We start from the raw sequence: 15,596 nt of genomic DNA, 5'->3' as shown, positions 1-15,596 counted from the left end.
TTATCATATGCACTCCTGCTGTGTTTAGCACTTAAGTGACGTGAGGAACCTTTGAGGAACCTTTGAGCAGATGGTACTTTATCTTTGAATGTTTCCCCTCTGAGTCCCCTTCTCTCCACTGCTCTTCCCTTTCAAGCTCTTCTAGGGTCCTCTAGAATATACACAAGGGAGTTCATTGCACTGATTACCCCATTACTGGATCATCCCTTTGTGCAAGTTCCTGGTGTGTCTGTCAGTCAATAAATTCTGCATACTGACTGTTTGTATGTAGGTATTACACAACAATTCTGTCTTTCTGGTCTTTTTTGCCACCCTGTATGTCAGGAGTTTTCAACTTTGCTGTATGCAGCTTTTCTGGTATCCTACTAGGTGGACTTATACTTAAAATTTAGAATCCATATTTGCCCAACATTTATTTGTCTCCTTCTGTCATGAGAGGTTTCTGAGATTTGCTGGTGCGGTATGTAAACTCTATTCTAGAATTGTGTGGTGTTTAGTTCTAGGAACCCTCCTTCCTTATGCTTCCCCAAGTAAACAACTTAGATAACGGAGATGAATTCCAAGGGGAAGGACAGATTAGGGATGTACAGGACCCGAGTGATCCGGCTCAAGAAGCACCTTTAAATAGTGACAAATAAGCAAGGGAAGGCACAAGGGTCACCATCCTTGGAGGGGATAAAGGAGGTGGGGTTTAATGCCATAAACATGCGAGATAAAAGCAGGAACAGAACTCAGTTTGTTTGTACCTTGCTTACAGGCATTGCTGGCAGGACAGTGGTTTACTGTGTCTCCCTCCCTCCCGTTTGCAGGTTCTCTGGCAGCCAGCACTGTGGACACATACACTGCGCCTACCAGTACCGAGAGCATTACCACTGCCTCGACCCCGAGTGCAACTACCAGGTACAGCCACGCTGCCAGCAGCAGCACAAACCACGGGGAGAGTGCGTCCTCCTGGGCTCCCCTCTCACCTGCATGCACGTGCCCTCTCACTGTGCTGCTCTGGAAGAGGCCGGGATATGTTCTGAATTTAACAGAACTTTGCTTTGCTCCCGTTTAACTCAATCTAATACCGTTTAACCAAACTCTGACCGCTACAATGAGGAGCCAAATATAGATCAGCTCAAGTCAGTGGGAACTACTCCACATTTATATCAGTGAAACACCAAGAGCATAAATTGTGCTGTGTTACAAACTGTGCCTGAAACTAGGGAATGCTGATCTGTTAGTCTGTCTCTTTCCCTCCTGCTGCCCGAGTGACTTTCTAGCAGCAGTATCTGCAACAAAACACGCAGTAAGACCAGCAGCAGTGTGGGATTTGTGGGGAAGGCGCGGGGGTAGGAGCGATGCTGTAATTGCTGGGAGAACTGCCAGGGTATGCACGTCAAGCCAGCAGGTCACGTGCTGTGTTTGTTTACCCTGATCCCAGGTCCAGAGTTTGACACTGGCATTTCTGTGGTCAGGCTGATGCGTGAGCAGCAATCCCAGAGTTTGCCTCTGCCGCGCACCAGACACAGCTCCAGCCCTGCCCTGGGAGACCTTTGGGTCTCGCGGGGCTGAGCCTGACCACAGCAGAGGAAGTTGATCTGGAGCTGCTGGGCTTTGCTGTGGGTTTCTATTGATCAAAGGAGAGTTTCTCTCCGGGATGCGCAGACTGGTCCTTCCAGCCCAGCATCAAGTAATCAAGATGAGTCTATCCCAACTGTGACACAGATATCCCTGCTCCAGAAAGAGAGAAACACAAAGGATGGAAAAAACAGAAAAACCTATTATTATGATTGGCCTCATGATTATTTCCTAAGGAGTCTGGAAGCTGCTTGCAAAGGAGCTGTCTGGTCTCACAGGGAATAAGGATTTAGGCTGCTTTTTAAAATGCAAATTATTTTATGGCTGAGATATATTTTAGAATAAGTAACGCTTTGTAATAAGTGGGCACAAATTAACAATGATTGGCAATAGCAATCCTGTATGTACGCCCTGGGAAATCATGGCTCCAGCCTCCAAGGGATTTCTGTTGAAATCTATATCCATATATTCCCGTGCCAATACCAATGAGATTGATCAGGATTGATATTATAGGAGGAAAGAGTGGAAGTGATAATCATTTGTTTCCTATGAGGCAGACTAGAAAAGTTGTTAAACATTAGAATACAGGCCTTTTCAATTACTGCTCAAAATAAATGGATATTGATTTCTTTTAAAAAAATCAGATTTACTTTCTCACCTTCAGTGGTAAATATTGATGTCTGTGGGAAATAGAAATAAAAAGCTTCATTTTAAAGGCACTTAGCCTGCTCTGACAATGGGGTACCCCTTCATTGCTTCAAGAAGAGAGAGATTGAAGAGGATATTCTGGTCATACAGATTTAGCTCTGAGCTCTGTTTTTCTGTAGAAAAGCATCTTTTACTGTGACTTGAAGAAAGTCTTTTGTCCCTGTTTTCCTGATAAAACTATCCTACGTTCTAGGGGACACAAGAGACTTAGAATGGGAGGACAGTGTAAAAGAGCAAAGGGTTTTTCCCGATTTCTAGTCCAGCATGAATGTGGCAGCCAGTGTCTTGCTAACCACTACAGTGAGTGACTTGGAAGCTTGGCTTAGTTGCTTGTAGGCTGTTCAGTTCACTGGTTTGCTTTCTAACTACAGCACTTCTTGAGATAGTAGCAGCTAAAATTATGTTAGAAGACCTGCAATCTTAAAGCTGCAAGGAGCAGATTCTGGGCATCACCCCAGTGCCATGTTTACTCTAGAACTTGTATATTTACTTTCCCTTTACCAAGAAGATGCACGCACACAGCTCCTCTTTAATCCGATTCTCTTGGGGTGGTTACTGCCAAGCTTTCAACTCCTGGTCCCATAAGTTTATTACCAACAGCAAAAGACACCCACCCTGCCCCAGGATCACTCACCCACGGGCACCACGCGTGTCTCACATCTGTGTCTGTGTCTCTGCAGAGGTTCACCAGTAAGCAGGACGTGATTCGGCATTACAACATGCACAAGAAGCGGGATAACTCCCTGCAGCACGGCTTCATGCGCTTCAGCCCCCTGGACGACTGCAGCGTCTACTACCACGGCTGCCACCTCAACGGCAAGAGCACTCACTACCACTGCATGCAGGTGAGAGCCCCCGCAGGCTCCTGGGGCTCCTGGGGCTCCTGGCAGCTCCAGTGCTCTCTGTCAGACAGCACGGGGCTGTGCTGAGGCACAGGGGGGACATTCGGAGCCCGTCTGACTCGGGAGCCTCGCTGACAAGTCCATGCCCTGTCCTCGCTGCACTCGTGACGAGCACTGGGGGTGGCAAAGGGAAGCCCCATTCTCAGTTTTTAAAAGCCTTGTCCAAAGCAGGTCTCAAGGTTTTCTCAAAGTCTTGGATTTATTGAAGCAAGTCCCATTCTCTGAGACTCAGGAACTTCTTTAATGCCACTGCACTGTCTCTACTCAAATCTGATCTGTCCCTCCCTTGAAACCAGACTTTCTTGTGGCACATCTGCCCTTTAGCACTGGGTTAATTTCCTCCATAATCAATTTCTAAAGTAATTAAACCTCAATGTCACATATCTGCACTTAACACCCCTGGTTCTCCATGTCCTTTGCCAGTGGCATTCATGTGTGGTGTAGGCTGAGAGCTGTGCTCCAGGGTTCAGCAGCAGTGGAGCCAGAGCTGGAGCTGCTGCACAGATGTAGCTGGGATACCTTCACTGCTTTAGACATGAACACACCACATTGTTTGGGTCTTACCCTGATCATTGCTCAGGTTCAATGGTTTGACATGTACTTGTTTTAGTAGAATTGTGGCCTAAACCATTGCCCTGAAAATGTGCAGTTACAAGCAGAGTGATCAGCCAACCCTTGGTGACAGATTTTCTGGTCTGAAAAGTCAGGCTCACTTCCTGACCTGTCCCAGCAGTTTAAGACCCCAGTTAAAGTCACAAGGCCTTAATCACATGCTTAAATGCTTTGCTGGGATAGACTTCAGCATATGTTTAACTTGAAGCTTTCTGAAGTCAATGGGGCTTAAGCACATACTCAAATGTTAGGCATGCACTCAAGTTCTGTCCTGAATAGGGACTGGTTGAAGCATGTGCTTGCAGCATTTGATAAATTGGGAATTTCATGTGTCTTTCTCCTGAGGACTTTTTCTGTTAGCACTTCCATAATGTTGGTTATTTAGTTTCTTCAGTTGAGCAGGGTGGGATTTGCTTGATTTCTTTTTTTCAGAGCACGAGGAGTGTTTCACAGCCTTGAGGCACTCAAGTTCAAATAGAGACCCTCGCTTACACAGCTATATATGGCTAATTCCATCCTGTGCCCACTGTCTTCCTGTAAAGTCATGCCCATGTAAGCAGTGCCTTACAGGAAAGGTGTCAGAATATAAACTCCCAATTAAAGAAAATACTGCTTAAATGGCAGAATTTGTGCCATCCATCACATGGGGTTTTTTTCTTTATGTCCATAATTGGTGTGGATAAAATTCAGTTAGTTGTTTATATAAACTGACATTTTTTTAGGCTTTCGCACCAAGAGCTGCATTGCAAATTATTCCTAAGGACGCTTTTGTTTAATTCTTTTTTTTAATGCCATGCAGGGCCTGTCTTTTTTCAAGGTGTCAGTGTGGAGAGAGAGAGGCTCTTTTATATTGGAAATAGCTGGAGATCCTTTTTATTTTTTTCTCTGGGTATTTGTCATGGGTTTTGTTATTGCCTGTTTGAATCAACCTGGGCTGAACTAAGGGGTGGTGTTTTCCTTCTCTTCATTTCTGAGATGGTGCAGGCATTGGCACATGTTGTGCTAGAAGAAAAGGAAAAAAATCCTCCCTCAGCAGGGCTGAGGACGTTTTCAGATTCCAGTGGGTTTTTACTCAATATGGCAAAGTTGCCCCGCTTTACCCAGAGGAAAGCAGGTTTTCAGCATTCCGTCCTCATCACAACATTCTCATTCACTGCAAAAGTTTAAAATTATTGAGGTGGGAGTCCTGAACAGTGACAGGGAAAAAAAGTCACCAGTTTGCTAAAATCAGCTGAACATGGGGTTTAAGATTTGCTAGAATGAAACCGTTTATTACAAGATCAAAAGACTGGTTGGCCTCATGTTGCACCAGCATGCCTTACCTCCCAGAAGGACTAAAGAAGTAAATAACTTTTTCCAACTCAATTTTGTATTCCCCAAATAGATGAAATCCTACTTTGTTCTGTGTCACTCCAAGATAACAAAAAGCAACAGCATCTGTTAGTGTTCTGTTCTCTTTAAGAGCAGAACCCTACTAACTGCTTCCCCAAGCAGGCATGCTTATCTGGAGCTGGTATTTTATCCCTCCAGTCCTCCCCTTTTTTCTTACTGGTTCATGCCCAGAGAGTTGGTTTCTGTTTGTTTTTTTGTTTGTTTTTTTTCACAACTGCTCTATGCTCTATCAGTCTTTAGATTGGGAATTAAAGTGATGACTTAATACCCCTAGGAGAAGCACACAAATGGAACTATTAAATGTGCGTGTGCTACCCATGTATTTATTGCTGCTGGTAATAATGTCAGGCTGTTAAACCGCTGTGCTGATGACTCCTCTTTGGGCCCGGGCTAGGTGGGTTGTAACAAGGTCTACACAAGCACCTCTGATGTGATGACCCACGAGAACTTCCACAAGAAGAACACGCAGCTCATCAACGACGGCTTCCAGCGGTTCCGTGCCACAGAGGACTGCGGCACCGTGGAATGCCAGTTCTACGGGCAGAAAACCACTCACTTCCACTGCAGGTGAGACAGCGGGGAGGGCAGGAGTCCTGCCTCACAGCCCTGTGGTCTGTTTGCTTCCCTCTGCCAAGTCATAATTCCCCAAGTATGCACGGGGACTTGATTTGCCCCGCTGTGACCTTCTCAGTATTGCTTCTGGGAGAACTCATATACCAGAGTAGATATGAATTCCAGGATTGTGCCACAGACCACTCTGAGGGCAGGAGTGTGATCTGAGGAGAGGATACCCACTAGAAAACAGAGCCTAGAATAATTTGGGAAAGAGACCTCTTCAGAGTGCAACCGTGGGCCATTAATACACTGCTAATGGCACTTCCGTGGAAGGGTTCTCTCCAGCCAGCTCATCCCCTTTGGGGCCAGACTTAGCCTTCTGTACACAACTGCTCTTCTACTGATTTTTTAGGTTTTCAAGAAGAGTAGGAAAGCACAGTTTGTACCTTAGTCCCCTTTACCTGCTGTTTTGTTGGAACTTTTAGTGGAGGGTGCCTGTATTCCCCTGTTCCTGTGGCAGTTCCTCAGAGTGGAGTGAGCTTCCCAGCTCTCCCACATGGCAGCAAATCTGCTGGCCTGGGTGTCCCAGGTTAAGCCACAGACAGCCCCTCAGCCCCTGTGCAGCTGGGGCAGTTGTCTCATTACAGCCCCAGTCCTTGTCCTAGAGGGAGGTGGGACACAGCAGCTCTGCCATCACGGCCAACCACCCTCTCCTCGATGCCCTTGCAGGAGACCTGGGTGTACATTCACCTTCAAGAACAAGTGTGACATTGAGAAGCACAAGAGCTACCACATCAAAGATGATGCCTACGCCAAGGACGGCTTCAAGAAGTTCTACAAGTACGAGGAATGCAAGTATGAGGGCTGCGTCTACAGCAAGGCCACCAACCACTTCCACTGCATAAGGGCAGGCTGTGGTTTCACCTTCACCTCCACCAGCCAGATGACTTCCCATAAGCGCAAACACGAGCGCCGGCACATCCGCAGCTCGGGAGTGCTGGGCCTGCCTGCCTCGCTCCTGGGCTCCAAGGACAACGAGCAAGAGGAGTCCAGCAACGATGACCTCATCGACTTCTCTGCCATGAGCTCCAAGAACTCCAGCCTGAGTGCCTCCCCGACCAGTCAGCAGTCTTCCGTGTCTCTCATCGTCCCAGCTGCGCCCTCCTCTGCGGCTGAGCTTGCTTCCTCACAGGCCGCCAAGTCTGCCAACAGCATGACACCAGCCACAAAGATCTCTGGCCTGCTTTCCCAGGCTCTTCCTAGCAATATTCCCTTGGCCCTGGCGCTCTCCAACTCGGCACTTCCTGGAACAGCTGGATCCTTCTTCCCCATCATCCCCAGCCGGGTCTCTACACCACTTCCTGCCAGCTCGGCTAATCTGATGACTGCTGGTTCTTCTGGCACCAACCCAGCATCATCTGCTCCTACAGATTCCTCATCCCAGGCAGTTTCAGCATCTGGTGAGCCAGTGGCTACTTCTTCGCCCGCTCCAGCAGCCTCTATAATGGAAAGGATCTCTGCTAGTAAGGGATTAATCTCTCCCATGATGGCCAGGCTGGCAGCAGCTGCACTCAAGCCCTCTGTGGCACTTGAAGCAGGTGAGTTACCTGATCATTTGTGACAGTGGTGGAGGCAGAGCAGTGCCTGGTGACTTGGAGGAGAGTGAATGAGAAGCCACCCAGTTGTCCATGGGACTGCATTTGGGAAGGGGATAGGAAAAGAAAATAAATGGGAGAATGAATTTGGTTGTGTCTGATTAACCCTTGAGGAAGGCAGTCATGCCAAGGTTTCCTGTGGCATGACTTCTGGCCCACATGGCCAGAAGAGAGGCAAGAAGCGTTTCTGCCCATGAAAGGAGTAAGCTATTACCAGAGCTGAATAGTGTTGCCATGTGTAATTGGCTACAGGCTGGAAAGAGAGAGGCACTCCATTGAAAATAGAAATTAAGAAAAAATACATCAGCCAGTACTTGCAGGCTCTGCTGAGACTGTGTCAAGCTTTATCTAGGCCCAGTATTGATGATCCTGTAGCCCCTGGCCAGTTGTTTCCTCATCTGGGGGCTGTTCTGTGCTGAGCCAGCCCGGCCCTGGCAGCACTGCCGATGGCCCCGGCTTCCCAGGAGGAACGGGGGAGTAGAAGGAAGTGATCTGATTAAAGAGGGAGGAGAACCTTCACATACTTTTAAAATTATTGTTTGAAAAATTGTTTCCTAAAGCAGAGAAAGGTCATTGAGGGAACTATTTTCCTTTATTTTTTAATAAAATGCTACTTGCTGTCTGAGAAGCAGCTCGCCGTCAGCTGTACTGCCGGAGGGCAAATTAATATTTTAGTCACTTGGGGATTGTGGAAAAAACCTCTGCAGACATGTTTCTGTCAGCAACTTTTTTTCCCTCCTTTTTTCTTTGCCGTTTTCCCTAATTTTTTCGCTCCAATTTGTTCTCTTTTGTCCGTTCCTCTCCCACCCTCCCTCCTTTTTCCCTCTCCTCCTCTAATTTGAGTTCTTGTCTCACGGGCTCGGCGCTGAGGCTGCTCCCGCCGAAGGAGCGGTCCCCGTTTGGCGGCGGCAGGAGGCCGGAGCCGGCGCTGTCACCTTGGATCGTCCCGGCGGGGCCGATGCTCCTGTGGGCAGGCGCACTGCCGGCCCGGCGCTGTCGCTACGGCAACGCTGGGGCTGGGGACGAGCAAGGGGGCTTGACTAGCAGTCGAAAGCTGCCACATTGCCTCAGCATTAACAGAGTCTTTAATAAACGCTTAAGAGGCAGCCCCGCAAATTAGTTATGACAGTTTGTGCAGAGAATCAGGTCTCCCCCACGCTCCTTCCGCCCTTCTCCTTTAAAGGGCCCGTAGCCTGGACAACTTTGACATAATTTTGCAATAATTATCACTTGAAGAATTTCCACGCTGGAGTGGACGTCAGAACCCATCATGTCAACTTGGCAATAAACGCTGACCAGCAATCCCAGTACTTCCCTCCCCCCCAACACTTTTTCTTTGCTTTTTCCACTTAGGCACTGATGCCAGTGATTTAACTTAAATTATTTGCTATTGTAACCTCATTTTAGACCTATGTTTTAAATTTATTTTTTTGCACTTACTTTCACTGTGTTTCTTGAGCAGGTAATGGACAGCCAGCACCTCCCGGACGGTTCAATCCAGTCCAGGTGAAGCAGGAGCCTGCGGAGGCCATGGGACCCACACCTGCCACCAGTCAGGACCCCTTGCAGGAGCACAGCTTGGACCTGAGTGTCAAGGACCACGGGTGAGAGCAGTGGGCAGCCAGGAACACTCAGCACTTCCCACACCAGGCTTTGGGAAGTTCCCTTACCTGTAAATTGAGAGGGCACAGCATGTTGGTGAAAGGCAGCTTCACAGTGGTTGAGTTGAACACCCCAAAACTGGAGGCAGGCTCACTCTGCTCCCCATTCTCCAGGTGGTTTTTTGGGCTCACAAGCACCTGCTGACTCTTCAACAAGGGCTGCACTTCTTCTGCTCCCCTCTGAAAATCAAACCACTGGCAGAGCTGTTTTCACTTAGTCCTCTTGTCCATTGCTGACTGAAACTGCACCACTGCCACACCTCAGCACACTCTTAGCAGCAGCACTTGCACTGCTGTAGTCTGTTGAATCAGGGCTAAGGAAAGCACATTCCAGAGAATCTGGGCTCACAAAACAGCTGGTGTCAGGCTCGCTCTGCTCTGGGTCTGGCGTGGGCTGCTCTACACTTATGGTGATGGTTGTGCAGGTGTGAACACACCTGTCTCAAAGCATGTGTCCCACTTGCCCAGCATCTCTGCTGAGAACAGGAGTGTTTGGGGATTGTGCTGTGTGGAAAAAGAGCAGAGGAACTGATCCTGGGGATAAGTGAGCTCCACTTTGACCTTTGTATCCATTCCTGTCCATACCTCATTTAAACAAGCCTCCCTTTGGCAGTCCAGCACTTGGAGCCAACTGCAGAGATCCTGAGGCTGCCATTCAGAACAGGATTGTGCCTTGCCTTCCTTACTGCCCAGGGGATCCCTGCCCCTGGCAGCGTGAGCCTTTGTCAGCATCCCCCCTGCTTTTGTGGTATTTTTGTGATAGTTCTGAAAATTCTAATGGGATGAAGGGGTAAAACCTGGGGGAGGTAATGAGGTAACAAATGAAGTGTGATGGAGTGGACACCAGGGGAAGAGGTCCGGGCCATTTAGCAGTTGAAAGATCTAAATTCTGCAGACCTCAGATCCTCTTTCTGTCCCTCTTGGCTGTCCCAAGCAGGCGAGTTTGGCCTGCCCAGGGGAGGGCTGGCATCATTCCTTCCCCCTGGATGTAGCAGGTGAGGAGTGAGGCAGCCTGAAGGGAGAAGGATTAATCTGAGCGCTCCCAGTCCCTGCGCACATCTTAACTAAACCCTGTTGGTTTGTGTGTTTCAGTAATGAATCAAATGGCCACACAGTCTCAGCAAATTCATCTCTTTTATCCTCGCTTATGAATAAGGTAAGAGCCATCCATCAAACGCCTTTCATTCCCCCCACCAAGAGAAATTAAAGCTGCGATAGCGGGGAAGGGGGGGGGAGAGATGCGTTTGTTTTTTAATGTTTTGCCTCTAATAAGATGAGTTTGTACCATTTAAATTTTGAGACCATTTTTCATCGGGTATAATTTCAGAGCCACTGCTTACGAATTAATTTAATGAACTGGCTGAAGAAATATATTGCCGCCTCTGACACCTTTTTTTTTCCCATCCTTTCTAGACAGAGGAGAGCTCCAAAAGCTTTTCTTTCTTTTCTCTTTTTTTCTTTTCTTTTCTTTTCTTTTCTTTTCTTTTCTTTTCTTTTCTTTTCTTTTCTTTTCTTTTCTTTTCTTTTCTTTTCTTTTCTTTTCTTTTCTTGTGGGGGGTGGTTTAGTTTTTTGGTTTGGGTTCGGTTTGTTTTTTTGTTTTCAGAACCTGGCAACTTCTATCTCACTTCCCTTTTATAGTTATTAATTTTGTTTATTTACTTAAAATAAAATAATTTTGTTTATTTGCTTTCCCTCCTTCATTTGGGGAGGGAGAGAATAATCTATTTTTTTGAAAGAGAAGAAAAAATTAGAAGTTTTGAACCAAAATCATCAATTTCTGTCTTTCTGGTGTGAGTAATGATGTCTAACAGAGTCCCCTTTACTATGTCCTAGAATATTTATTTTAGATGATGCACAGTTTCTTTTTCCTTACTTTTTTGTTAAATTATACATCATCTCAAATGTATATTTCTCTTTCACATGATAAATTCTACTGTACCAGGATTAATTTTGTGGCTGTATACAACTGCTGTAAGAGATCAGGGCACCCTTTGAGCCATGCTTTAATATTTTGCTATGTGATAGGTTTTATAGGCATTACTGTTGCCATCCCCTTGGCTCTGGGTGTTACATGCATCAAGGCCATATAACCCTCAAGAGAGGGCAAAGTGACTTTGCCTGGTAATCTCCCACCTCCTTTCTTTCTTATCACTGTTTTTCTCTGTGTTGTTTAATTTCTGCATTTATCCTTATGTCACTTTTCTCCTCCATTGGCTTTCTGTTACACTGGGGTTTCGATTTTCCCTTTTAAACCTAATTTCTTATTTGTTTTTTTGTGTTGTCCCTTTAGTATTTCCAAATATGCAGGTCTTTCTTTAGTGAGCAAATGTGTTTAGTAGCTCTGCTCTCTGGGGTCATGAATCGTTCTGAAGGTCCCAGATCAGGGAAATTCTCTTTCAATGGAGACTTCACTTGAAAATCTCCAGGATAATATGTGATAAAAGTATATGTTTAGAATAAAGCATTTCTTTGTGTGCAGTCTGACATAAGGTTCTTAAAGTTGTGCAAAGCAAATGTGGCACAGGTGCAAACTAGGAGTCAGGTTAAAGGACTGGATTAACCAGTGAGATAAACCAGCAAAGAGTAGAACCCACTGTGTGTGTGACTGATGGAACCAATTCCAAGACTAAAGATTGCAGAATCAAGCTTAGTTTGCTCAGGAAGACATCACACCTGCTTCTTCCTGTGGCTGCACACAATTTCTGTCCATGGGGGAATCCTTCATTGTTTCTCCAGGAAAAAAGAACAGAAAAAAACTTTACAGAAATGGAATTACCAGTGGAAACACACGACCTGAATTTCTGACTCCAGCCATAAAGAGTTGCAGTCTCCACACAGCAGCAGGGGCTTTACCTTCAGGGGGCATTAAGAGAGCCTCAAATAACCAGGATTCCTGAAGCCTACTGCAGTTTATTTAGGGGGTTGTCAGGCTTAATTAACTGATATTTATAAAGGGCTTCGAGACCCTCAAGTGGGTGGAGTTTCCAGTGCAAGTACTGGGCCCAATCCTGCATTTTATTAAGGCTGTGAAATTCACTGTTGTTACTGGAGGTAATTGAGAGCACAACAGAGAAAGAGTGAGTCTGGGAATCATGCATTTATTCTGAAAGAAAATTTTCCCTCTAAGCAGGCTTGAGTAACTTTATTTTTCTGTCCTGTACATTTAACACCAGGACCTCTAAACCTTCTCTGTGTAGATTCTATTTGAAGCCTTTCACACAATGCAGATTGTGAGACCAAGTCCTGCTTCATGGAGGATGTGTCCATTTAGCACAGAAGAGTGACACGATTTTATAATTGAAGTTAGTAAGAATTTTCCAGGGACTTGGGACGGAATTTTTCCCCAGTTGAATGAGATTTTCATCCTTCTACCCCTCACACATCCGTGGTGGTCACTTTAAAGGAGACATCCTTGTGGCTGGGATAAGATGACTGAATAAACTAGAGTTTACCAGTTCTGCCACCAGCAATTTGTAGGAGCTACCCGGGGCTGTTACTGTTGAAGCCCACACACCTTTTCCATAGTCAGCTAGGGGATGTCTCTCTTCACCTCCGTTTCCTCGTGGATAAAATAGACATGATGCTTCATTACTTTAAGAGATCCATGAATAAATATTCAACAGGCACCTGAGTGCTTCATGATGGGTGGGTGGAAGAGGCAGAAGAGTGAGGTGTTACTGACTTTTGCTGATGCAGTTGAAGCAGCCTGCACTGACTTTTTGTCATCTTTTTCAGTCTTTGAAGACTCTGCTCCCTGTGGGACAGCGCTGAGGGTGGCTGTGTCTGTGTGCTGGGCTTGATGCAGTGTCTGTGCTCTTGTTCCAGATGTCCAAGACCAGTGCCAGCCTTGGCAACCTGCTGAACATTAAGACAGAAGGCGAAGGCAGCCAGGCTGGGGCTGGGGAGCCAAGCCAGTACCTGGGCAAGGCAGTGAAGGCTCTTGTCCAGGAGAAGCTCTCTGAGCCATGGAAGATGTACCTGCGCCGGTAAGAGAGCAGGGGAGAGGGGAAATGCTTCCTTTGCACTGTCTGACTCACTGGCTCACCCTGAACAGAGTTCTGTTGAGTTTAAGGGCCTGATTCTGTCAGACACTGATCACCCAGAGCACATTTAGCCCTTGGTGGTACCTACCTGCACTGGGTGTTAATGTCTGATAAGAAATATCTGTCCACATAGAATTATTTTGCAAAGGGGTGTTGAGAACCAGATACAAGCACAGATCTTCGTGTAGTTCTGCTGTCCTGGACTTCACCTTAGGCTCCTCCTTATGACCCTGCAGTGCAAGCCCAGTGTAGCTGTGCCCTTGGCACTGCACCTGTGTGAGACCATGGCCACTTACTGCACACAGGCCACTGGTGCCTTGGCATGCTTCCTGGGGCATTTCACCTGAAACTAAACAGGTTTGGGGATGTAGAGGCATGGGAATAAGGAAAAGAGTATGGGAGCTGGAATGATTTCTGCTGCTTTTATTGTAGGAAAGGAGACTCAAAAAGAAAATGGAGCAGGTACAAAGCTCACCCACACTCAGACACATGCACATCCACGCCCAGACAGACACGTGCTCTGAGGGCACACAGATACACCCAGGCAGACACAGAGGTTTGTGCTCTGACACAGAGTCACTTACAAATGCCAGTGCACACTTTGTAATCAAAGGCTTTAATGGGGAGCACTAGAAAATCTTCTGGTCCATCAGCCCCTGGCTGGTGTGAGGTCCTTCCTGGCAGTGCATTTGCGTTTGTCTGGTCTGGTTGTAATGGTGCCAGGCAGTTTGGCTATTTGCTTGTCTCTTACCACCAAGTAAGTTTCAGTGTCACAACCTTTCCCATGGTATGCTGCCTGAATTCCACTTCTCGTAGTTTGGTTGCAGCTGTTTGTATCCCCTTGAACCACAGCAGATCATCCCTCTCTGCAGCTGGAGTTCAGCCCCTTCAGACAGTCCCAAACTTTCAGCATTCCATTCAACCAGGCCTGCTTGCCTCCTTTAATCTGACTCTGGATTAGTCCCTTGTGCCTGTGGGTCCTGTTGCTTTGCTGTTGTTCCCTGGATGGGGCAGAATTGTCTCCCTCCCCACAGAACAAGCCTCCTGCCCCCCAACAGGCAGCTCAGAATTTGTTTGTATCTACACAGAATAATGTCTAGTACCACGTTTATCATCCTCTGTGACACAGAATTGCTTTCAAAGTTGTTTAGTGAGTCCCCAGTGTATAAAACATGCCCACACCCAGGTGTATTTGTTGTGTGTTTCCAAACACAATTCTCCTATTCTGAATGCTCCCCCTTGTCTTGCTGAACCTCTCTGTGCTCTTTTCCTCCTCTTGCACTGTTATTGCCACCTCCTCCCAGTTTAGTATCTTTGTGAATTTCATAAACACGCTGTTTACTCCTAGATTACTAATTAAGATGTTAAATAAACTCAGACTAACCCAAGTCCTCCTCTCAGCACTCACACAATGCCTCCTCCTCCCAGCTCAGTGTGGTGCTGGTTGTCATCAGCCTTTGTTTATGGACCCTCAGCCAGATTCAAGCCATGAGGTGGCATTACATCCAGGCCAATTGGAATTAATTCTAAGCATATGCAAGACTGAATCAAATGCTTTACTAAAATCCAAATATATTGCATCCCTTCATCCACTAATTTTGTAATTCTATCAAAAAAAGCAATTAAATTTGTCTGGCAAGATTTATTCTTTATAATCCTGATGCTGTTTATTGCTCATGGTTCCTTTATCCTCTAGATGTTTAATGATTTTCTCCTCCCTCTTAATATTTGTTCCATTACTTTACTGGAAGGAGAAGTTAAGGCCAGAGGTATGATAATTGCCAAAGATGACTTGTCTTTTCTTTTTCCCCTCAAAGAACCAGTACCTTGACTGTTTAATTTCTTTTTTTTTTTTTCCACTTATGTAGTACCTCCCACTTCTCTATGGCTTAAAAACCAGCAAATGGTAATGTAATCAGTTTGGGAGTTAATTTCCATTGCACTTCAGGACATACATCATCCAGACTGACTGATTTGTATTTTTCGAATGAGTCCCTTTATCTGCTCTTCTAAAAGGTCTTCACTACATCCCAAATTCTTTGCTTTGTCTTTAGTTTCCTCATCCAAAGCAAATTTTATAATGCAGCCATTTTTGACTCATCACCTCCCTTTTTGTGGGAGGCCTTCTCTCTAGGCTCAGCATTCTTGTCTCTGATGAAACAGCCCCTTTAGTCTGCAATAACGTGCTTTCTTCCCTCTTACCCCACAATTACTTTCCTTCCTTTTCTCCCTGCAAGCCATAACTGACAGGACACGTTGTACATCCACAGACCTTCCTTCTCCAGTACAAGTTTTTTCTCTTTCCTTTACCCTCCCTTTGGTGAGAGGTCCCTCCTGGGACCATACAGGCTGCTGTTTGTTTCTTGCTTTCCTGCTCATCAGAGCAACTGTAGTTTGTTGTACCTTAATTATGCAACATTCCCTTGTTAAGTTTCAAATCCTTCCTGCCAGTGTTTCTTGCTTGTTTTCTTGATTCCCTGTGATTCTGGAGTTTCCTGAAATCA

The 15,596-nt window shown here is 46.2% G+C and overlaps 1 protein-coding gene across 13 annotated transcripts in view; it reads left to right on the top strand.

Moving 5' to 3' along the window:
• Positions 1-15,596, top strand: part of CASZ1 (castor zinc finger 1) — a 188,860-nt gene that overhangs the window by 158,647 nt on the left and 14,617 nt on the right. For all 13 annotated transcript variants that reach the window (XM_063176728.1, XM_063176735.1, XM_063176727.1 and 10 more), the window contains 7 exons: positions 810-900; positions 2,952-3,116; positions 5,572-5,744; positions 6,462-7,330; positions 8,850-8,991; positions 10,141-10,204; positions 12,875-13,035. In XM_063176728.1, the coding sequence (XP_063032798.1) occupies positions 810-900; positions 2,952-3,116; positions 5,572-5,744; positions 6,462-7,330; positions 8,850-8,991; positions 10,141-10,204; positions 12,875-13,035 (1,665 nt within the window). The remainder of the gene's footprint in view (positions 1-809; positions 901-2,951; positions 3,117-5,571; positions 5,745-6,461; positions 7,331-8,849; positions 8,992-10,140; positions 10,205-12,874; positions 13,036-15,596) is intronic.

Source organism: Melospiza melodia, chromosome 26 (assembly GCF_035770615.1).
Source record: "Melospiza melodia melodia isolate bMelMel2 chromosome 26, bMelMel2.pri, whole genome shotgun sequence".
NCBI classification, from domain to species: Eukaryota; Metazoa; Chordata; class Aves; order Passeriformes; family Passerellidae; genus Melospiza; species Melospiza melodia.
The sequence above is the reverse complement of the archived record's forward strand: the minus strand, read 5'-3'. Positions and strand labels throughout refer to the sequence as shown.